This window comes from Rhopalosiphum padi, chromosome 2 (assembly GCF_020882245.1).
Source record: "Rhopalosiphum padi isolate XX-2018 chromosome 2, ASM2088224v1, whole genome shotgun sequence".
Taxonomy (NCBI): domain Eukaryota; kingdom Metazoa; phylum Arthropoda; class Insecta; order Hemiptera; family Aphididae; genus Rhopalosiphum; species Rhopalosiphum padi.
The window spans coordinates 11,564,358-11,589,599 of NC_083598.1; the positions used below are offsets into that span (position 1 = coordinate 11,564,358).

General features: G+C 26.4%; 2 protein-coding genes across 4 annotated transcripts in view; one reads left to right on the forward strand and one right to left on the reverse strand.

Annotated features, from left to right (window-relative positions):
* LOC132921351 (organic cation transporter protein-like) overlaps positions 1-25,242 on the reverse strand; it is a 57,489-nt gene that overhangs the window by 24,166 nt on the left and 8,081 nt on the right. The gene's annotated exons all lie outside the window — the stretch shown is intronic.
* Positions 6,683-9,736, forward strand: LOC132921059 (uncharacterized). The gene is made up of 2 exons (XM_060983882.1): positions 6,683-7,029; positions 8,485-9,736. The coding sequence occupies exons 1-2, from the start codon at positions 7,000-7,002 to the stop codon at positions 9,547-9,549; spliced, it is 1,095 nt and encodes a 364-aa protein (XP_060839865.1). The 5' UTR covers positions 6,683-6,999; the 3' UTR covers positions 9,550-9,736.

Here is a 25,242-nt window from a genome sequence, read left to right on the forward strand (position 1 = left end):
TGTTTTTTGTTTTTTATAATAGTTATTTTTATAGAACATAAAAAACTATCAATTGAATATTATTATTAAAATCTATATTAATACATTTGTAACGAAATCCGATAAATGCATATTAAATATTTTTAATCGCGCATTTTTTAAATCTTGTCATTACTTTTTAGAATATACTTTAATTTCTGTACATTTGATTATTTTCATATACCTACTTACATTATTGTAATCAAATTAATAAATGTAATACATACACAATATATTATAATATACAAAGTAAAAATTGTACTCGGCCAGTACTCAGTGCCCGGTTTATAACAAATTATTTACCCGGAACATCTCTAAATTACAAACTACATTTCTATCTACTTGGCTTAATAATTGTATGTACTTGAACGCAAATATATAAGACTATAAATTATCATATTTATCAAAATATATTTTTATCACTGAACTATTTTTCAATATAACAGTTATTCAAATTTTAAAGTAAATTAATTATAAGATAATAAATCTGATGCCCAAAATCATTTACTTATATTATAGTTTTATAATAATACAAATAATCAATTTTAATACGTTTGTATTGAATATAAATATTTCATTAGAGCTTATATGAACTACAGACGAATCGTAGGGGGGCTAATCGACAACATTTCCGGCGTACTAAAAGTTAACCCCCTACGGTTACAATGCCAAAAATGTTGGAAAAAAATAAGCCATTCAAAAGTTCCGGTAAAGTGGTGTTTCCAAACAGGACACCTGTAGTGATAAAATCATTGAAAAAATCCCTTAACCCACAATTATTTTGTTATACTTTCTCTCAGTTAAACAGCCGAACACAATTTTCATTATTTTAGCATCACTATTTTCTCTTGTATACGCATAAATGCAATACACCTATAGATACACGCACATACACAACATACATTTAAATTACCTATTAAAAAATATAAAGTAGTTTTACCTACTGTTATAAAATATATCATATTACATCATAAAAAATATTTTTAGTACAAATTAATTTGGTATTATGATTACTGCATATAAAAGAAAAAAATACATACATGTCCGGGAGCATAAAAATTGAATATTATTACACGATTAAAATCTTTTAAATATTCAATTATTTCATTTATCAAACGATGTAATACTGATTAAATTAGATAGGTTATATAATATATGTATATCTCACCGATTGCCGAGAGACAATGTAATTTACGTTGTGATATTATATCGAGGCGTATACACACAAATTAGTTTATAATTTTGGGATTAGTGACCTTGAAACCAGTGAAACTGTACATTGTATAAAAATAAAATATGATAAATTAGAATTTTTTTTTAAACAAACTGATTTATCTACGCTGATATTTAAATGTATCGAAACCACTAACTGTCAGTATTTTTTATATTTTTTTACTTATATAGTGATATATATATATATATATATATATATATATATTTAAATATTAATAAACATATTCTTTATTACCGGGGCAAATTATTAATGTTAAATAAACGTAAAAATAATGATAATGAGAAATTATTAAATTATTATTAAATTGATATTCGTTTAGTGGAAATTTTATAAAATAAATAACTTATTTGTTTCAATAAGTTAATAATATAATATATTTTTTAAACTATTTTAGACGTACTTTTATTTATAAATTAAAATAGTATGCTATGATAAATATTATATTGACCATCAAGCAGAGATCCAGTTTAATTTAATTCACAAACTATCTAGATAAATAGCCATAAAATATCTACTATATAATTTATATAAAAAAAAAAGTATATTGGTTATTTTGAGGTGATACCTATTATACCACCTACTGTAGATAATAAACCATAAAATGTTTTGTGATTGATAAAAAAAAATAGTGCGATTGATAAAGATAACACTTATTGACTATTGTATAGTGTTTTGACATAATATCATATTGTCAACCTAATATTTCTGTATAGTGACTTAGTTTTTCCATAGTCAAATGGCATTATTGGAAATGATGTACCTATAGTGCAGTGTCAGTGGTAGAAAGTGGAGATTTATTAGCTGGTCCTGGGTTGTTTAACAAATGGAACCATTACAATAAATAAACGCATATGTATGTGCAGTGCCCGCGTGGGTATGAGGCACGAATGGTAATAAATTCAATTAAATTAAATCCAGTCAAATCTGGAAACAAATTAGCTAATTACATATACTCGTAGTTGCCCATTGTGATGCGTGTGTCACTTTTACAATGACCAACAAGCCTAATGCACATGAATATCTGTTTATTCTTGTAGTGACCGAATAACCTTTCGATCATTCTTGACGAGTTCCGTTGTATTCCGGATATAGATAAATAGTTATATTATAATTATTATAAATCACTATCGTTCACCTCGACGATTCATCAAACTTGATATTCTGATTTTCAATTTTAGTTTTTTTTTTTTAACTTTTTACAAAAACATATTCAAAAACAAAATAAAAGATACATGAGTAAATCTTCCTAGTTTGATAATTAACCAAATTTTAATACAACAGTGTTTGAATTTGTTAATTGATTAAATGTATTTAACATTTTCGTACTTACTATAGAGAAAAAACTGTGTCTAATGCACTTGTATTGCCTAACTATATATTATTTTCATGGCCGAGTAAAAATATATGATAATATCTAAAAAGGAAATGAACCACAGATGTTTTGAACATAATTTATTTATTTTTGGACATTTTTTTCCCCTTTCAATCGTTTTTTTTTCTTTCTGTGTAATTGACAAATCGCAACGGAATACTGCAAAAACACGGATCGAAGGCCTAGTGACACTTCAATGTACGTCGACGCTCGTTCGTTCACGGTTATAACAGTCAGAACCTTTCACCGGCTATATCCATTAATGGATTCTCCGAGCAAATATGTTCGCCGCCCGCGCACGATCAATCATAATATAATAATAACATAATACTGTATTCTAGTACCCACGGTAATAAATGTGATCGAAATATTATATATAGGTAACGAAAAAAATCTAACAATATTATCAGCGGATAATATACGCGGTTTGTCCATCGGCTGTGCCAGATTTAAAAACCAGATGGCCCCTTCGGGTAATTTTCATGCCGTCGTCACAATATAGTAAAATGAACGTTCGAGGACATTACATTCTTAATCCAATTACGCTGCATACGTACAATGTACCGTATTGTCCGATGAGGATGCATAACAAATGTTTCTAGACACAAGAATTCGTCGATACGGAAGTTGAAAGTGACAGTGCGAACCTCTGGGCGAAGATATAACCGATCTTTTTTTTATAGGCTACATATTCCTATACTTGCACATATTATTATTGTATATGTATTAAAAATAACATTATAACAACACAAGTAATAATAAATGGACATGTCGTATTGTTTTTATGAACAATCTAATAATCGTTACGAAGGACATTATTTACACCGAAAGTACATAAATTTTTTTTTTACTCAATAACCGTGATGCGTGTTCCAGAGAAAGACATTATCTATTATGGTGTATTCATAAATTAATCATATTATTATATGTATGTACTTAAAGTCAATAACAATTGAAATAGGTTTCACAAGTTTATTCGACGTTATAGTATATACAACAAGCACTAAAAAGTTGCTTGTCTTTTAATTATTACTAAGACCAGAGGCGACAAAATATTCTAAAGCATAATTAATATCCTTCACTACACTTCCGCGACGTTAATATAGATGGAAATGGGCCCAGTTAAGTTAGTTCTAAGAATCTAAACCTCCAAACAATGTCCATGATCCTTGGCTTTGATGGGTAGGAATATTGTGGCTGAACCTCCCTTAGACTTAATGGCAGAGTTTTCAAGTAGACTATACCAATCCCTACCCTAAGTACCCTCTTTCATTTATAGAAATGCGCACGAACGGTACAGTACGAAGGGTATATGCTACATCTAGGCTCTTCGTTATTAAAGCCTGAAAACTTTAGAAAATTCAATAGTGCAATTTTCATAATTACTATATACATATAAGTTCCAATATGGAAATAAAAAAATATAATTTAAAAGTCTACTAACATATAATAAATTAATAAACCTCAAATAAAAAAAATTAGGAGAGTACCTACATAATTTATATCTTTTTTATGTAACATGCTCCCGTGTGCAAAATCATGCACATTGTTGGTGCCGGAAACTGGTGATGTATAATTATTTAAATTCTTTGTTGTCATTTTTTGTAAAGTACATTATTTCCTCATACACGATTACAGACAATGTTCTCTCAAGCATATCACAAAAACAAATAAACGCATATTTTGTACATATTTTTACATTCTACATGACATTTAGTAAAAATCATATATTTTAAAACAATTAGTTAATGACGAAAAAAAGCTAATTTAGAATATGAACTTCTCTTTTATATTAATATCAGACCATTTAAATAAATCAGTATACATTTTAGCAAATAAATCCCATAAATTTTGAAAAAAAAAATGTTTTATGCATAAAACAATTGTAAATTATATGTATAAAAAAACATTGAAATACATACACTTGGTCTTTATTCGTCTTGATTAACTTCTACTGAGTGATTCTATTAACAGTTAACAACCATTATCTCGGATGGAATTAAAGTTTTCAAAAATATATTTTTACGTAATTGAAGTGATTACAAAACAATATTTATGTAAAAAGTTAAATTATTTACTTTTTTTATCGTTATCATTTTAAACATTTTCACTTTGGTTAATGACTACATGAAATTTTAATTTTACATTCCAAAGCATCTTGTTACTATTTTAAGTTTAGATGAGCAGAGTAGTTGACAAATATTTTTCGGGATAACTTTTATAACACAACTCCTCTAATCTAAACTTAAATACTAATAAATTATAAAATATGAAAACATATTTTTAATTCTATATGTTAGATCAGAATATTTATCTGTGAATTTAAATTTATAAAAATAAAATTTCGAACGGGAATTTAATTAGTTTTGTCTCATATCTAATTAACCACTTGTTGGTATTAAATCATTTTAAATATTATTTTAAATATTTTGCCCAATATTTATAATCAAAAATATATTCTGTTATTCAAAAAAGTAAAAACTTAAACAACTTTAAGTGTATAACGTTAAGAATAGTTTTTAAAATCTACATAAAATAGCTTTTTTCAAAAAATTTTTCTGTTATAATTTCAAATAATGTAAATAAAATATTTTTAACAATTTTTAATACTTTTAGCGATATATATATATATTTATTTATATATAAGGTACTGTTAATAGAATCATTTTGTAATCTATATAGATTTTATGTATTTTTAATAAATAACCTGGAAATTTTTTTTCTCTTTTCGTACATATATTACATACTAAATACTAACTTATCCTTCGCTCTGCTATAAAAACCATTATTTGATTTGATTTTATTCTAATACCAACATATTCCAACCTAATCATTATAATCTAACTTTTTAGAATTCATTTAAAAATTTATTTCTATTGTTCACGACATTTCCTCGTCATATCAATCATATTATTAATACTGCAGTACAATTAATTTATTCGTGGTAAAAGTTATTTTAAGTATTTTTAATTAAAGTTTAATTTAGCCTAAAAACTTAGATTTCATTAGAGTTGCTTGTCACCAAACGATGCAAAACTTTTTAACAAAAGTTTCAAGATATGTTATTATTTTAAGGACTTAAAAATTAAAATTATAACTGTAGTTCACAATGTATAATCTAGCCTATAACTTACTTATTTAATTGTTATTACAAATTGTATTCACCGAATAAAACTATACAAATTATGAAAAGTTTACTTGGTGCCAGTCATATTACCACCTTAATAGATATTTGATAGATATTATACAGATATCTACTAGTATATACACTAAACAATAAATTTAGATATATAGAAGTACTTAAATTTTAATATTTTAAAATATTGCCGAAAAACAGTTCTTTCATAGTTGGAAGTTATCTATATATGTGTTGTGTATGTGTGTGTATATATATGTTTTAATATCTAGTACAAAGTTTTTTATAATATAAATATGACCTTAATCCATAATACTAATTGTATGTTACTGATAATGAATATATTAAGAAAAAAGAGAATGTCATTTATAACACTTGTATTTTTCTTACACTTCACAAAAATAGTTCAACTAATTATATAACCTCCTTAAAATACATATTTAAAAGTATACTTCATTCTATTTGAAATCAAATTAAAAAAAAATTATTAGATCAACCTAATAAAACAAAATTGTATGTGGGTACCTTATATTCATTCAACGTTCATAAACTTAAATAATAATAAATATTAGACGATTATGTTTTTAATTACCTTCCATTAAGATAAATTATATATAATTTATTATCAGTTATTATATTTTCTACATGATTATAGTAATTTAATTAATATGTTATTAATTATACATACATAATATTATTGTAATCACCCAATGATAATAATAGTAAAAAAAGGGTTCTACATCACAATATTATTATCATAATATAGTATTCCATATTGTGTCAGATTAAGACTTACCTATTTTAATATTTCAAACAATTTTGTAGTAAACTATAGCCTATAGATAATAGTTAAGGAATTATATTCCAAGGTATTGATAATTGCGTCGTAATTGAGCCAAAAATATTTTATTCGTAAATTAATGATAAGTACGTAAATTACTAATAATATTAACGGGCAATGTAAAATTATTGTCATAAAAGAAAAAGCTTCTATTAACGTGTAGTGATGTAAAGAAAAACAAACCGGAACAAAGACCTATTCAATATTAATATCTCGGTTTCAGTTAAATTACATAGAATATAGATGTTATACAAGCACGCAATTAACACAATCATTAACGTCAAGACGGTAATTGATATTTATAAACGGATGATAGAATTTAACTGGTAGAATATCGAATATACCATCAGTGTACACGTGTACAGACTGATAGAAATACTAAAATCAAGCAAACCAACATGATCATTCAATCTATCTTCATACAAATTGTAAGTATATTTTAATCAAAGTCGATACTCTAAAGTAAAAATATATTTTTTTGTAGTAGTATACTTACAAGAGTTACAAGTTTATTAGCTGTATAGGTAGTTAAATTTTTTTAATTACTATATTATTAATATTTATGAACATGAATTGTCTAAAGCGTGTTATATTTTATTTCGATTATTGTTGCTGTTTGAAAACTAAAAAAACTAAATAACAATAAATATCTTCTTTTACGATTTTTTTATTTATATATACGTGTTAAACGAAATTGCTCACAAAGTTCTAAATAAATACGTTTTTTATTTGCATGAAATGCCAACATTTTTTCTCCTGAAACGGCTGAAACTCAATTATCGACTATTCATTTTTGAATCATAATGTTTTCTCAAAAACATTTAAATACATAAAGTAGGAAATTACTTTTTTATTCGACTATTCATTACTTTACTGAGCAACACAATATTCAAACCCGTAAACGAGCACTAATCATAAATAGGTACAAAAAAAATGTTTGACGTGAATATATATATACACCTTGTGTGGTAATATTTTCCATACCCACCATTTAAAAATAAACAGATCTAACCAACTATGGTATCTGGGTATAGATGTTATAAATTTACGACTGTTTATTAGACGTATTTTTAATAATGATAACTAAATATGAAATATATGAACTGATAAAGTTCTGAGTCTCTCCGAGTACGAATCAAACCGACATTTATACATTTTAATACAACACGAACATGCATTGCATTTAATTAAAACGCGAACGAAACAGAAATAAATTCCACTGACATTCAGTGATTTTCACGAGTGTTTTCATGTAATATAGTTTACTCCTCGATCGATTACTATTTCCTAATCCTAATATATACTACGTTTATATTCATATGGATATAGCATCGGTTTAATATGTGAAGAGATGCAGTTTAGTCGTGAGCTTAGCTTCGTCAAAAGTTGTAGAATCTATATGAAATTGTCAAGTAGTTTAACCACCCACTAGAATACGATATATAGTAAAATCGTTTGTAGATGTAGATGTCCTACTTCTCGCACTATTTTCCTAAGTTTTAAGTTTTTCTTAAAATGTCATCTATGATGGTGTTGTATGGGCATGCACAAACACCATTCCTAGTCCGTTTATGGTAAACTTAAAATAATATTGAAAAATCAGTATTTGGCTAGGTAAAAACAGCGGTATATGATTTCACTATATTATATTATCTGACATTGGGGTGAAAGTTTTAGATTCACAGGCCTTACTAAATTCGTACCATACGACGGCCGCTCGGCACTCTCGAATTAATACATTGTATCGTAAAAATGTATAGCTGGTCGATTTGAACATATTATTATATTTGAAGGAGTAATAACTCTTCAATATATAACAACTATGCGATTGTATATTATATTATAGATTAAATTATACTTTTTTTATTTAATTTCACGTACAGACGTTTTGGTGGTCGCTATCGACAATGGTCGACTGTATCCCGGTGGAGGAACCAAGTGAACGGCGGATAACTGTAGACAGCGTTCCGCTCCCTGACATTCCAATGGCCAGCGAAGAGAGCGTTCACATGCTAACGGCCGTCCGATTCCCACCACCAGCGCTGTTCTTCGCAAATCCCGACAAGAAATGGTCACTGGGCGATTTCGAAAAAGCTGATCGGGCCACGACATACTCGGTCACTGACGATATGTCCGAAACGCAGGACCAACAAGACTCATACCCACAACAGGACCAAGCCACGACCCTAGAACCAGAAACGGAAGCAGAAGTCGAGACGACCACCATAGGGGCCGCAGTCGGCGAATTGGTAAATAGACTACAACAAACGACCAGTGACGGACACGTGGAAAGTTTGCGACCGACTGGTGACGGACATGCGGAAAGTCATCAGCCTACCGGTGACGGACTCGTGGAAAGTTTGCGGCCGACTGGTGACGGACATGCGGAAAGTCATCAGCCTACCGGTGACGGACTCGTGGAAAGTTTGCGGCCGACTGGTGACGGACATGCGGAAAGTCATCAGCCTACCGGTGACGGACTCGTGGAAAGTTTGCGGCCGACTGGTGACGGACATGCGGAAAGTCATCAGCCTATTGGTGACGGACTCGTAGAAAGTTTGCGGCCAAATGGTGACGGACATGGGGAAAGTCATCAGCCTACCGGTGACAGACTCGTAGAAAGTCTGCAACCCACCCGCGACCGACTATCGGGCAGTCGGCCGACCACCGTCGATCGGCTCATCGTCACGCCAAAACAGCAACAACTACCGGTGCGTAACGTGAACCAACGGCCGGCAGACCGTTGGTCGGAAAAGCGGTGGACGACCTCCCGAGACCGATTACGACGCCCTGTCGCATCGGAATACGACCGATCGCCAATCCGGACCATTGTTTTAACTAGCCGACCACTTCCGGTGCCCGGCGCCGATGTCCGATTTCCCGACGTCGAGTACGCGGTGGCTCGTCTTGGCGAGCGGAAGAACTTGCACGATTTCCGCCGACAATAGTACACATACAGTAATTATATTAAATTGTAAATCTGATTACCACACAATCGTATTGTAAAGAGCTAACCACAGACTTTGCTGCAGGCCAACTTAAGTTGCGCGTTACTGCAGTAATATTGCGCTGTGAATTGGTAATTCGATGTATGTTATTGTTTTTAAATTAATAATAATAATAATAATAATAATAACCACCACGATGTCCATATCGTTACGATGATATGACAATTTATTGTTAATTAATAATCATTATAACCATTATAATATATAATATATTATACAATATAACCTATTAGAAATACTTTATTATACAACTGAATTTGTTTTTTTCACTGATACTTCAATCTGTGGTTAGGTATAAATTGATACAATCAGAATACTTATCTGTACGTGTGTACCTATACACAGTTCAGAATTCAATAACTGTTTCAAAATTCTAAAAAAAATATATTTTATGTTTTTGCATTTACCATCAAAACAATCTATTTTTATAGGTAGTTAAGTTTAGTAAATATTATAAAATAATTATAATTAATCAATTTAAATAGATTTTTAGATATTATGATCTATAATCATTTTTTGAAATGTATTTGTAGAGAAATCATTTACAATTAAAAAAAAAAAAGTTTACTGTGATATATTATAATTAATAAGAAAAAGAAAAATTATAGAATTATAATATTTTACTTAAAATCCCCATTTATTACATTATCTTTTTTATAAAAATATTAATGTTACTGTTCAGTAAAATATAATCCTTATTGTTCAAAAATAAACACACTAAAATAACAAAAAATCAAGATTCTTATAATATATAAATAATTTGCACAATTTAAATACTAAAATCTTAAATAATAAACCATTCAATGCCTAAAACGTCATAAGTCTAGATAGAGTCTAAAATATCTATATAAATTATCAACTAATCGAATAAAATTGTATAAGATCAATAATAATGCAATGATAGTTACTTAAACATTTCATACGCTTTTAACTTTAGGATTATTGATACTCATTTCGGCTCTAGTTAAATTACTGACTCTTTATAATTTTACTCGATGCTAATAATTTCAATATAAATTGATTATTACTTAAGAATTTAATTTCATACAAATGTAAATTTTTCTATGTACTATTTTATAATATTATATTTAGAACAATAATAGCCTTCAAATAAAATACGTTCAATATATATTGCATTCCTATATATAAATTGCCTATTCTGTTCCCGTGAATATACGTACATTTGAATTTATCAATAATAATCTTAACATAATTTTTTTATATCGTTACTGGTTTCAATACTATATAATGCAATATTGTATTATATTGAAATATAAATATTTTCGAATACATTTTTAATTTATAAATACTAATCAATTTTATCGATGAAATATGAAAAGTGCTATCTACTTAATAATATATTTATGTATATAATTAATAAATGACCATGCAATTTATTAATACCATCTGTTCTTACCACTTATAATGTTCTCATAGAAAAAAAAAATAATTAATTTAATATTACAATAAAGATTTAAACCTATAAAAATATCATTGTATAAAAAAATTATTGTTTACAAGTTTTTAGCAATCAATATTATAGTTTAATTAATATTATCATAACATTACTTAGAAATGATTTTATATTTTTTTAAACAACAAAATTTAAATAACGGATCATCTGTATCTCGATTATGTATTATAACTTTTGATTGTCAACATTATGGAAATAATTTTTCAACATTATTTGTCACATTTTTATGTGTATGTGTTCTTATTTAAAATATTTTGTTTACGACTGAATACTATTTCTACTAATACAATGAGTCATACACTATATTTATTAATAAAGAAACACGAGTATTTGTCAAGAAATACTCTTCTGTTATAAAAAAAAAACGATAAATCAAAAAAAATATATATAAATATATACTTATATATTATAATCCGGTTCAATTTTGAGTGATCGATTGAAATTAATTCTGAAACTCCTTGGCGATGATGGTCGGCACTCATTATCACGTATGTCATTGCAAAACGACATAATATGCGTATGATTTATTGGAATTATCACATTCCTGGATATTAATTATTATTATTTAATCGTATAACTCGTATTTTCAAATTCCCCACTGGCTGGTCGTCAATTATTAGACATCGTGGATGTGGGAATCAGAATAATTTCGACGAAAATCTAACGAGAGAATGGCTTTCATTACCAGCCCACTCTAAATCGAAAACAGACATAAACCGTATAATATCAATTAAGAGACCCTTCAGCTATTATAATACAACCAACGACTCGATTGCGTCCCTGTAAAAAAAAAATAATAATAAACCCCGTCGTCATAGATGATAAGGGTAGATAACGTCTGTCCCCCATTACCACTTACCAGTCATTGTCATAATACTGTCGGAAAAAAAATTAACTTTTTCTAAAGCCAACTATTGCCGAAATTGACGCTAACAGATCCTGTCAAAAATGTCAACAGTGAGATTTTTTTCACTTCAATATTAACGCATAAATGAAAAACACGACCAAGCGATTCAAAAGTGTAAATTTCGCTTTTAATTTAACACGGCCCGGTGTTGCAAAACTTTAACCATAAATCTAATTTTCAACGAACGGCATTACCAGCCTAAACGCTAACGACCAACAAAAATCAACTATTGCGATAGAATTCTCATAATAGGTTAGTATACAATTAACAAAACCACGACGGAAACATCGTCGTTTTAATATTAAGATACATTTCAAATATTTTTAAATTTTAAAATAAAATAAATTGATTATGAAATACATAGGTATAACAGTTTTTTGTTTTTTTGGTTCTTTGTAGCTGAAAGTCATGAATACCTTAAGATTTTTGTTTTTAATTATTTCACCGGATGAATCGAATATTATGTTATTGACAGGCATATGTATATTAATTAAATTTCATATAATTTTTCACATTAAATATGCACCCTTTTAAAAAGTGGGTGATTTTAATTTCAATATATTTACCCTCGTCAAAAACATTAATAACACCAAGTTTTCTTACATTTTTTTCTTATGTTTTCACTTATTTATTAATCAAAACTATTTAAACATTAATTCAAAAAACATACTAATATAGCATCCATTAAACTGCTTTCCAAAAACAAAATCCATTAACGGTAAAATCATTTTTTATCTTTTAACGGTCAATTAAAATTAATATATACTTTTGTTATCTAGTTATAATATTCAAAAAAAAATAAATAATAAGTACTTAGTGGCTAACCACTGTAGTTATACAGTAGATGCCGTTTGAACCTCGTCATTTAGTCAATCACTGTAATAAATGTATTAAATTTGAATTCGATAATAAATCATTATATACAATATTATACGAAAAACGATTCTGTGCAAAAACAGTCTGTCATTGTATATTAAATATGACTTTTAATAGTTTATTATTTAATTGATATTACCGTAATTTATTTTTCAATTATTAATATAAAATGGCTAACAGGCTGCTTGACTCTTGTTTTTCCTAAACGGCTCCCATTTTACAAAAACGTCATTCTTCAAACAGAAAACAATTTTAACCAAATTTTAAATTCAAATATATATAAAAAAAATTAAGCTTATAATATTTTTTAGATTTCAGTAAAAAATGCTTATGAAATGCATTATTTTGCTTTTTTTGAAGTTGAATATTCTATACATTTCTAACTACATAATAGCTTTAAAATTTTCGTGATTTTGACAATTGTGATTTGATTGTGTATTTTCCTATTTTTAATTAGGAATAAAAACAATTTATGTGGACACAAAAAAAGTCAAACATTTAAAATTAGAGGAGTTACTAATATCCGGATTCCAATACTATCTGGATAATCCGGATATCCGAATCCGAATCATATGACGGATAAATTTCAAATTATCCTAATAATTCGGATATTTTAAACTTATTGCTAAATTATTGAAAATTTAAATATTTATTATTTAATTTATAGGTTTTAAACTGTGTTTTATTTAAGTCGGTAAGACTTGAAATTATACATTTTACATAATTTTTAAACCTCCCTTTGTAATTATGAGATATGTGAAAATTTAATTATTCGGATAATTAAGATTTTAAATTTTGGGTTCAGATATCTGGATTTTTGACATCATATATCTATAATTTATAAACTACATAAAATGAGCCAAAATATTTTGAAAATTAATTCGTATCTAGTAATTGCTAATTAATATTTCGTGAAAATTTCAAGTGTTTACATTAATTTTGAATTACAACAAAAAAATAAATCAATTTTGATTAAAAATTATAAAAAATGGAATTTTTTTGTTTTTTGGTCCTCAGAGTACCAACTAGATTTAATTTGGTACTAGAAACCTCAAATTTGAAAATCAAATAGGTTTTACTGCTCCAAAAAGGTACACGTTATTGTAAAATCATCAAATTGACGGTCCACACAATAGGCATCTAACATGGAAATAAAAATTAATTTTTTCAATCAGCTATAAGAAATTACTATAAGTTACTATATTGTATAAATCGTATGAGTAGATAAGTACACCTATTTATACAAGAATTTAGTTTTTATTTTAATTTTAAATAGTGTTAAAAAAACGATGTTTTAAAATAACAACTTCAGTACGTGTATTTAATCCTTAGAGATTATATTAATATTTTAATATTATAAATAGCAATAATGAATATTACACATTTAATACTACTGAAATATGGCAATAATTTAATATAACAATTTATATTTAAATAAGATAATTCCAATAAAATCGAAAACAATAATTATTGTTTATGTATCCACAATGTTTAATTCAAAACATGATGTACCTATATAAAAAATAACTAATTGTACTCAGGAAAGTTTTGTCATATTTTATATTTTCATCATTCAATTTTTTATTTGGATTATTTTCTCATTATGATTTTAATTCCGCTTGTTGTTCATCCTTGTAATTCTAGCGCTATCTAACGGCTTATAATACATACTAAGCCCGTTAAACTGTTTAATAATCAATATTCAATACACATAATATTATATTGGCAATCCTATAAATTATAGCTTATAAATAAACCGAAACATATAATTACAATTTTATTTACATGGTTAAAAATAATCAGGGTATACGATTATATTTTCATGCATTATTATAAACTAATTATTTTCATTTTTGCGTTTTTGTTTTTTCAAGAGTTTAAACCGATGCACGTAGGTTCAGTGCCCGTATGATTTTACATGCAAGGTTAGTTGTTACTTAAAAATCAATTTAAATTTAAATTTAAAAAAATATGTTGATTTAATAAAAACTAAATATTGTGAAATTTTTTAAAAATAATTGAACACTAACAATTTGATTGACTTGATCAATATTCAATATGAATGGCATCGTTTCATTGCAGATTATATTCATTAGATATTATTATTCAACCACTCTCTCATTAATAATATTAAAAAACAATATGTTGAAAATAATTTGTTGTGAAAAAACGTTAATGATATTTATAGAAATGAAATAAGAAATAGTAGCTACTAGCTATAGTATACCTACAAACGAATGACAAATATTTTGTTATTACCTATTATTATTGTTAAATAAACACTATACTACATAGCAAGTATGTATAACATATTATAAAAATAATAATTAAAAACGTTCAACAAGAGAGCTTTCTTGATTACTATACATATACCTAATATTTTTATTATGTAATTCATCAATAGAAAGTATTATAAGCATTCACTGTGACAAAACATAAATTAAAAATATTTTAAATTTACTCATGCCACAAAGACCATCTTGTCAAATAGTAAAAAAGTAAAAAGAAAATTTCATATCCCACGTCGACCCACACGGTGGCCCGGATCCTATTGATCAACTGCGACAAATATCATAGATAATCCAAGTAGGTGGATGGCACACCTCGAGCTTGAAATTGGTAAAAACTAGACTTTGAACTACTATGTCTTAATATAAACTCGAAAATTGCATATAATTAGCCATAAAAAGAAAATTAGAACCTCTGGTGAGTCGAAGTGGGTGGAAGGTATACTACTAGTTACTACACAGAAATTTGATAGGTATTTCAGATGACATCAGCGCCACTGGTCCCAGATTGGATATTTCTTTGGCAATCAGTATAGTATGATGTTGTTCATTTACAAGCCTTCTCAATATATCTTGTACTGTACAATTTTTCCATTTTACTCTATGGTGGTATCTGGTAAATCAATTTAATTACTTTTGTAGAAAAGTTTAATAAATCTGATTCCAATGAATGTGACGTACAGAGGAATGTACGTAAAAATTATTGTTGTAACACACTAATGATTTACAAGCTCACTACGTCTGATAAGCTGCCAAAATGATTTAAAGAATTACATATATATTTAAATATTTCACATAATGTGCTTTTTTATAATAGCTTTAAGGTGCAAAAAAACGAGTTAGCTAATCTTAGCTAACTTATAAATAGGTTCATAATTCAATGTTATACATACATAACACAACGTTTATGTATATATAAAATATGTCAACGTGACATTTAATTAACTTAAATAAATAATAGATCGTTAAATAGGTATTTTAAATGAGTCTGTCGTTTGTGGACATGCTATTTTAAAATTGCATCACTCACCTTAGATATGCTATTCACTATACAGCTACAAATTCTAGATAATCAATGTAATGAATGTATATTAAATTGCGTTCTTACTCAGTAAGGCGTTCATGTAATAACAAAACAACAAAATATATAATAATGTAAATAAAATACATTAAGATTCATATTATATTTTTTCTTTTAATTAACAAGTTATGCAATTATTATTATTGTAATTTATTTTGCATATCACGTACATTATTTAAATGGTTAATAAAAATATTTTATCGTATTACGATATACTATTAATTATAGACTAACAACGATTACCATCATAAATATCGACACGTCGTGGTCGTATGAAGTTCCTTGTTTCATTTTTTATTAACTAGTTATTTTAGCCCTTGTACAACACCACTGTTTTTAAAGAATTAAAGATTTAAAGATTTTAAAAATATAACTTATCGTTTCTCAAACCGATACAACATCCAAAAATTAATACTTAATTTGTTTTTCTTTTAACTTGTTAAGCTAAATTAAATGAAACAATTGTCATTATAAAGATTGTTATGCGTTTACATCATATAAAATCAAACATTTTATTCGTTAAAACTTTTTGTTTTATCAAATATTTTATTTATATAAAGATTTATACTTAAAAGCATTTCAAACATTTTATAAAAATCAAATAAGAAACTCAAAATATTGAACTGTATCAAATTTATAATAATATTAATTATTATGCTTAAGAAATTTGTTTTATTTAATAGTTCTTAATTTACTGAAGGTTTCAGAATACCTAACTTAATCTGAAATTAAATATCTATTTTATTTTTAATCCAAAAAATAATAATTATAATAATATAATTTGTATTCGGTAAATGGTAAGAATATTATAATTTCCTTATAGTACTTTTATTTATACCTTTCGTTCTATAGAAATATATTTTATAGTAAGTTCTTTGGAGAATATTTAATGACACAGTGTAGAATTGTGAACGTTAAAAAATAAATACTTACTTAACTAAAGTTAAGTCTTATACTTTATAGATTTCATATAATAGTAATTAAGTAACTCACGCTTATAAATTATAATACTTTCAAAATAAAAATAAAAAAAAAAAACTATAACTCCAAAATGAACAGATATTTAAGATAAACAGTGTAAAATAATAAGGAAAAAATGTAAACATCAATATTTTCCGTTAACAACTTTACACTTATTGTTTAGTATACAAACTTTAATACACATGTAGACATTTAAATGAATACAGTTCAACATTTATTATAACACATGTGATTTTTATTATTTATTATCATTATGTCGGCACTATATAAAAGATTATAACTTATATCCAATACTAGTTAAAATGTGTCCAGATGTATACAAATACTGATTAAATGTGCTGTTATAAACTTAAATAGCGTTAGTTGTTTTAAACAATTTACCTGAACTAAAAAAAATATTATTTTAAATAGATTTGTTTTATAAGAAAATTGATTTATTAGCATCATCGAAATATATTTTAAAAGAATACTTGTGGTTTTTTGCGTTACATTTTTTTTTTCTTTTTTGATAAAATTAATAAAATAATATTGTATTACCTATATTTATTCAAAATTAAATTAAGATAATACTTTACAATATAACACGTGTGTACTGTATACTTCATTAGGCAAAAAAAAGTTAAAAAAATTAGTTGCTAAAATATATTACGCAATCATCCAATATATTGACACGTTACAAATTTACATATACTTAATATATTTTAATAAACACTAATGCAAAATAAACAAAGCAAAATGTTTTTTATTAGTTAATTCTATCTTTTCAAATTATTGATTATAAACAGAACCTGGAACTAGCATCACTAAATATGTTTTTATGACATTTAATCACTGTCTACCTGTCATAATTGTATTGTATTCACTGTTAATAAACGACCGGCGGTCATTAATTGTAAACATAATGTATATTTCCACTTTTAAAGTCTATTTTTTATTTCATTTGATTTATTTTACTTTTAAATTGCGTTTATTATTATTACTGAACATAAATTAAAATTTACTGATTTATTAATTTATACATTGTTTTTAATAGTTTGCACATAATTTAACAAAGAAAACTAAAACTTTTGAGTTTAACATTTTTGATATGTAAATTATTTTTTATTTTTTTAATTAATAATTCATATCAGAAAAAAAAATATTAAAATAGCTAAAATTAAAAATAAATATTATTATATTTAATAATATATATTATTTGAGATAAATTAATTTGATTTATTTGAAATCGGGATTAATTTGAGATTAAAATTTAAGTTTAAATTAAAATCTTTTTGTTTCAGACTATTTACATATGTAGCCTTGTAGGTATCATTAAAATTCTAATGATCAATGGTAATATCACTAGTAGATTCATGTAAAAATTTTTGTCACGGTAATACATAGTTCGCTAATTTAAAAATACTGTTAAATTTAACACTACACCAAGTCAAATAATCGTCACGTTTGCCTATAAGAAACTCGTTAAATGTAAGTTGTAACCATAAAACTATTTTGGAAACTGTTGGAAAACAACAACACTCAATAAGTATCTTTAGTTATCAAAATTATTACCATTTACCACCTTAACCTAAATTCTTGTGAATAATCTCAAATAAATTTAATGACCTAACTACCCGAGTGACGCAATATTCATGAAAATATTTATAATTTGTATAAGTACACATTTCACTTGATAATAGGTATCTTAATGGTATTGAATTCATAACATCAACCATGATTTATACACTAAACCAATATTTTCACTTTAAAAATGTTATAATACATACTATTTATTAAAAAAAAAAAAACAATACCTAGATAATTATTATTATCTGTCCGCTGACAGTAATTATCTTACTCAGCGTCTTAGTGGTTTCTTAAAATTATAACTAATTATAAAAAGTCTCTAAAATAAATTACGCTTTTAAAAACAGCTTTTAGGTATGTATTATATAATACAGACATTCAGGCATAGATGCTTCACTTTACAATGATTAAAAAAATATGTAACACCAATCGTTAAAGATTTAAAAAAATACACTACATACGTATATTTGTATTCTCGTTGATACGCTTATGAAAACAATATACTATATAGTATAAACCTGCAGCTTTCATAACAATAAAAAGTGTATTTTGATAATTTCATCTTAAAAATGTTCATCACAAAACCAAAGTTATAATTTATTTAATTATACCAAGACTCCTAACATTAGTTATACACTTATATCCAAAAAAAATATACTAACTATAGGTATCTGTATGTAATTATGAATTTCGAACGGGTATTACATTTCTCGATGATTTTCCATTTAAATTTAGTATAAGTTTCAAAATAACATACTTAGATACTATATCTAGTGTTGTGTAATTTAATTTATTCAATATATTTAATAATTACAATTTATTGATTTGTAACAAATAATAAAATATCAATAATGATCAATATAAATTGGCAATTATAATATATTGGTTTACAAATTTTTAATTTTTACATTTAGCTTAAAAACTCTAGTATTTATCTTCAAAGTAATGCAGCTTACAAGTATTAAACACACGTTTGTATTACTTATGATGACACGACATAAAAGTTCTTCATATGAATCATTATTCATTAAGCACAATAATAAGCAAATAAATATATCTTTAACTGCAAATGTATACATATTGATAGGTACTAAAATAACGACACCAATTAAAATGATAACATGTCCTTCTAAAAGCTCTTAAAACTAAAAATATGAATTTTACAAGAGTTTAACACATCATAAAAAAATCTGAACTTAGTTTTTTTTCAAGACTATTCAATATTTGTTTATGAGTAATTTATACGAGTACATTATAAATATGACCAACTACTTTTACCACTTTTAGGAGTTAAAATATTACTACACTAAACTTAATCTTCACTAACAACCGAGACGTTAAGATTTCTAAATACTTTTTAATTTAATTTCCCCAATTATTATACACTCAGATCTCGAACGGCCTACGCAGTCTTGCAGTCATCTTGTTAAGTGTGTACCTACACCTGTATATTATATCATCGCTCCCGCAATTTTACGCTAATTAATTATTATAAAAATAATAGAAAACTTAAAACAAAAAATCCATATACACCACGTGCGCAACATGCCTACAAATAGCATAGATCACTGCAAGTAAATAGTTAGGTCACATTAACCGATAGGTTGTACTCATACAAAACAATAAGTACACAAAAATGTATGTATTATCGTAATCGCAAAAACCCGTGCAGTCAATACTATAGCCTCTGTATTGTAAAAATCATCCGCTTAAAATATTTACTATATTATTCATGACAATATACCTATTATATTCTTATTTCATAGAGATTGTTATTTTATTCTGTGATGGATTATATAATATATGTATACATACATATATCGATACCTATAGACATTAAACGACTACCTATAACACGACTCACGAGACGTACCTATATCTAATAATATACTACCCACATGTTTACAAAAACTAGTAAAAAATTGTACGTTGATATGTTATACTTATATTTCGTATTAATTTAGGTATTTATATAAGTACTAACGAAATACGTCGCGTACTGTGAAGCTGTGCAACGGTGTAGGCAATCCTTTATTCGGCGCAAATCTCCATCAAATTCAATACGGTGCTTTCTATATAATGGTATACACAACTTTAACTACCAGACGACTAAAAATGTAATTCCATTCGCGACGGCTTTAATGCAAATATTACACGCCGGATAAATCATCAAAATTCCGTTCCCGATGTTACGCATACACACACACATATTGTATATATGTGATATTTGTTTATGTAGTAATTACCAACATCATCCATATCGTATAACGATAGTAGGTGATCGCTTCCTGTTTGGATTACGTCCAATTCCACGTGCGATTTATACACAACTGTCCGGCAATTTACATAACAAAATAATATATTATAAATATAATATTGTGTTCATGCAGTTCAATATAATTTTCAATTACAAATTTATTTACTACGTCAAGAGGCGTATATAAGGATAGCCAGGATAGGTAGGTATATAAGGAACAAAACGTGTATAATATCATTTTCACATCGTACCGATTAAGGTCGTATAAATGTGTGGTTATAGGTGCACACTTACGTTATAGAATAATGTATACATATAATATTATACGTTTTTAGTTGGCTTTTACAACTATCTATTTATTTCAATTGTACGTATCATAATAAAAAAAAAAACCAAACCAAATGAAAACGTTAAATTAATATTGTAGTTTTATTTTAATAGATCTTCTACGGTGACCTTTGTTGCTATTAAGAGATCAATGTCAAGGACAAGAATAATCCAAACGATCCATGTTCGTTGGTTCCGCTCGAAGAGACCACCATCGGGTAAAGTTGCACTGCCGTGTTCATGGCCAATATCCGAAATTAACGGTCGCGTCAATTTATAGACGTAACCTTAAGGGCGTCAAGATTTATGATAATCACGAAACAATATATAGTTTCAATTTCAGTATTTAACCTAGAAAATAACTATTTGTATTTATAAAAAAAGTTGTATATTTTATCATAACTTATTTAAAAAAAAATATTATAGGTATACATATCAAGTTAACACTTAGAATTTATAAATTATTAAATATTTATTCTATTTTTTAAGTTAAAAATTAAATTAAAACTAACATTCAATGTAATACTATTTTTTTTTATATATGTTATTTAATACCTCATTGAAAAAATTGTATTATATTTAATGTAAATTTATTTATTATTCTTTTCATAAATAAGAAATACAATTACTTCTTATAATTTACTACTACTACCTAGTGTAGAATATTTATATTTAATAAATAAAAAATTATATTCTTAGTTGTTAATTTTGTTGTAAATTTTCAACAATAATTATTACAAGTTTAATACATTTGTACTTTGTAGATAGGTACATAATAAATAGCTTAAGAAAAATAAGTTTAATAAGTTCCTTTTCAAAGCAATCACATATAATTACATCATATTTTAAAATCAGTATAATTTTTAAATAACGTGTGTATAAATTATTATGTAAAATATTGTGCAGTGAATATATCATACAATGTGCATAAATTAATGTATTGAAGAAGCACAGATTTGCTTTATTTTTAATTCTTTATTGTTTTTGGGAAATAGATGGCCATAACTAGTAGATTATATTATACATTAATGGTCATAGGTGATATCTATTATTATTTACGAAACACCAAGGTTGCAGAACGAATTTAAAGCCTTAAAGGTCCCAAAAAATTACTCAATGTAGGCCAATTCAAAAAGAAAATAATAATTTTTGTATCGTCTTGTTTATACAGCTAAGCTATAGATTTTCGTCAAATACGTATGGCTACCTTAAATTAAAATAATAAAATTATTAACAATGAGTAATGACAAGGTTACATGTAGGCCGATTAAAAAACAACAGATTTGATATTTACGCTTAAAAACAAAAGAAATTAAATGCAAAGTCATTCAATGTATTTAAATTGATATTTAATTCAAATAATTCGAATTTCAAAACGTAACCTGATATATGATATTAATAACGTTATATAGTTTAATATTTGATTAACTGAGTGACTAAAAATTCACAAAATGTCTGCAATACAGTGTAGTTTTATAGATGCCTGCAGTGAAAAAATGCATTGAATGCGCCGCTACAACAGTCGGTCACGATCCGATGCTCAATCGAGAGTCGATACAAATATAATATATCATAGCCAGCAGGTTTACACTGCTGAAAATTGTCCCTAGGGTAGTATATCAATAGATGGCGGCCTCTGCCTGCCTACACTCAAAATTCGAGTGCAATAATTCATTATTTCTGGAAGCGCGCCTTAATAATTAATACCGTACAAAAATATATGAACAACTACGCAACCGGTTTGCCCCCGTGCCAGAAGAATACTTATGTTCATATAGTGCCTACAAGCTTATTGTACTACGATGTTTACAACGTACACCCGTAGGAACTTCATCAATCATAACCATGTAAGTAGGAGACAAGTTATTATTTATTTGTATGTATTATTATGCACTGTGTGTAATCAAATCGTGTAACACATGTGAGACATGATGGATCCCTATAAACAGTCGTCAATACATCGAGTTCCGGGACGTAACTCTTATACTTCCTAGAATATAGATGCTCATTAAGCTAATGTGAAATTTATTTCAAAAACTATGCGCAAATAATACTCAAACCTCACCATACATCAAGTGTTTGCTAGCGAAAAAAGTCGCCACTTGTTATATGATATAAGGTGTTTGATGCGTTTATCCTGTTCATTATGTGCATTCATGATGAATACACAAACGACTCGTAATTTTAATATGTTGTTTGGAAAACACAATACATTATAACTTTACACAAATCTATTAGATAGGTATATTATAAAATCTCAATAAAACGTACACTAAGTAATATTAGCTCGCGTAACTGCTTTTGGCGCTTGCATTTCACTCGAGTGTATTATTTTCCTCGTAACACAACAAATAAATAGGATGCGCGATTAGAATTAATAAATCAAAAATATATAGTATTTTAATATATTATTATATAGGTACATATGTTGGAAATATTAACTTTCTAATAAATTCAACATTTTAAAAGCGAATTGAGTAGTTGGGGCCATGCCTAGTTATTGTGTCTAATTATCTAAATGAAAATATTTTATGTAGGCACAATCTTTTTTTTCTTCAAAAAGAACCCTCCACAATAATAAAGTAATTATAGAAAATATTATTTACGTGACAGTGTAATACATTAATAATTGAATGTCAGTAGTTTTAAACTGTATTAACTACGATTATTTATTGTATAGGTATTTTGCTACACAGTTATGTATATTATTTTATAGATAAGTACATACAAGTTTAATTTATTTATTTTTTCAATTTGTTAAAACGTTTCATTTTTAAAAAATTATAGTATTTTTATAACATATTATATCCTTTAAATCCTTTAAAACAGTTACATAGGGACTAAAATCTATAACTATACCTAAAGGCTAAAATGCAAAAAATATTTAAATACCTATAAATACATATAATATGGTTTTTATGTACTAGACATAAAAATAAATACTAAAATCGATGTTAAACCAGAATTTATTATGGCACTAACTTAGGTTCTTTTAAAATAATATCCAAAATTCCAAAAACAAGACAATGTAACTAACACAATATAATAATAAAAACCTATTAAAATTATTATATGTAAACATATAATTATAAAAATAAAACAATATTGTCTTTTGTTTATTTTAAGACAAGTTCAAAACTTGAATATTTAACTTTAACGAGTGTTTATATTGTTTTGAAATAGTACTGTAAACTAAAAAACATTATGTCTACTGTATTAAATAATTTTTATCAACAATAAAGTCAGTGTTTTCTTGTGTATTTAATTCATAATATAATATATTATCACATTTTGCATCACAAGATCCGTAAGTGCAGACTACGTTTAAAGGGTAAGCACGGGTAAATAGATAATACTATAATATATCCTAATAACCATTGGTGTATACGCAGACTCCAAATTTCTATCGAATCCTAATTACTAATACCCTAATACTAGGATAGTGTACCTTAGTTTTTTAATACATAATAACATCCAATCTGCTTACAAATTTAATGCGGTAATTTTTAAGATTTTAAATGTAAACAAAAATAAATTTATTGTATAGTGTATATAGGTACGATAGGTACATAATATAAATAATAATAAAAAAATCATTTTTTTATTAATATAATCCTATTATATAGTAATAAAAAATAATTACAATTTAATAAACTTGGTTTGATAACTAAATAAATAACTAAAATATAATTTTAAAATTATGAAAATTTAAACTTTAAAGAAAGAATTATAGAGAAATTCATCAATTTTCAATAGCACTAAATGCATCAAGTATCCTGTTAATGTCTACACTCTACACTGTTAAATTGTAAGTTCTTATTTAGTAAATGGTTTTGCATCATTTTTTTTTTTTGCAAAAAATAGTTTTGGTAAAAG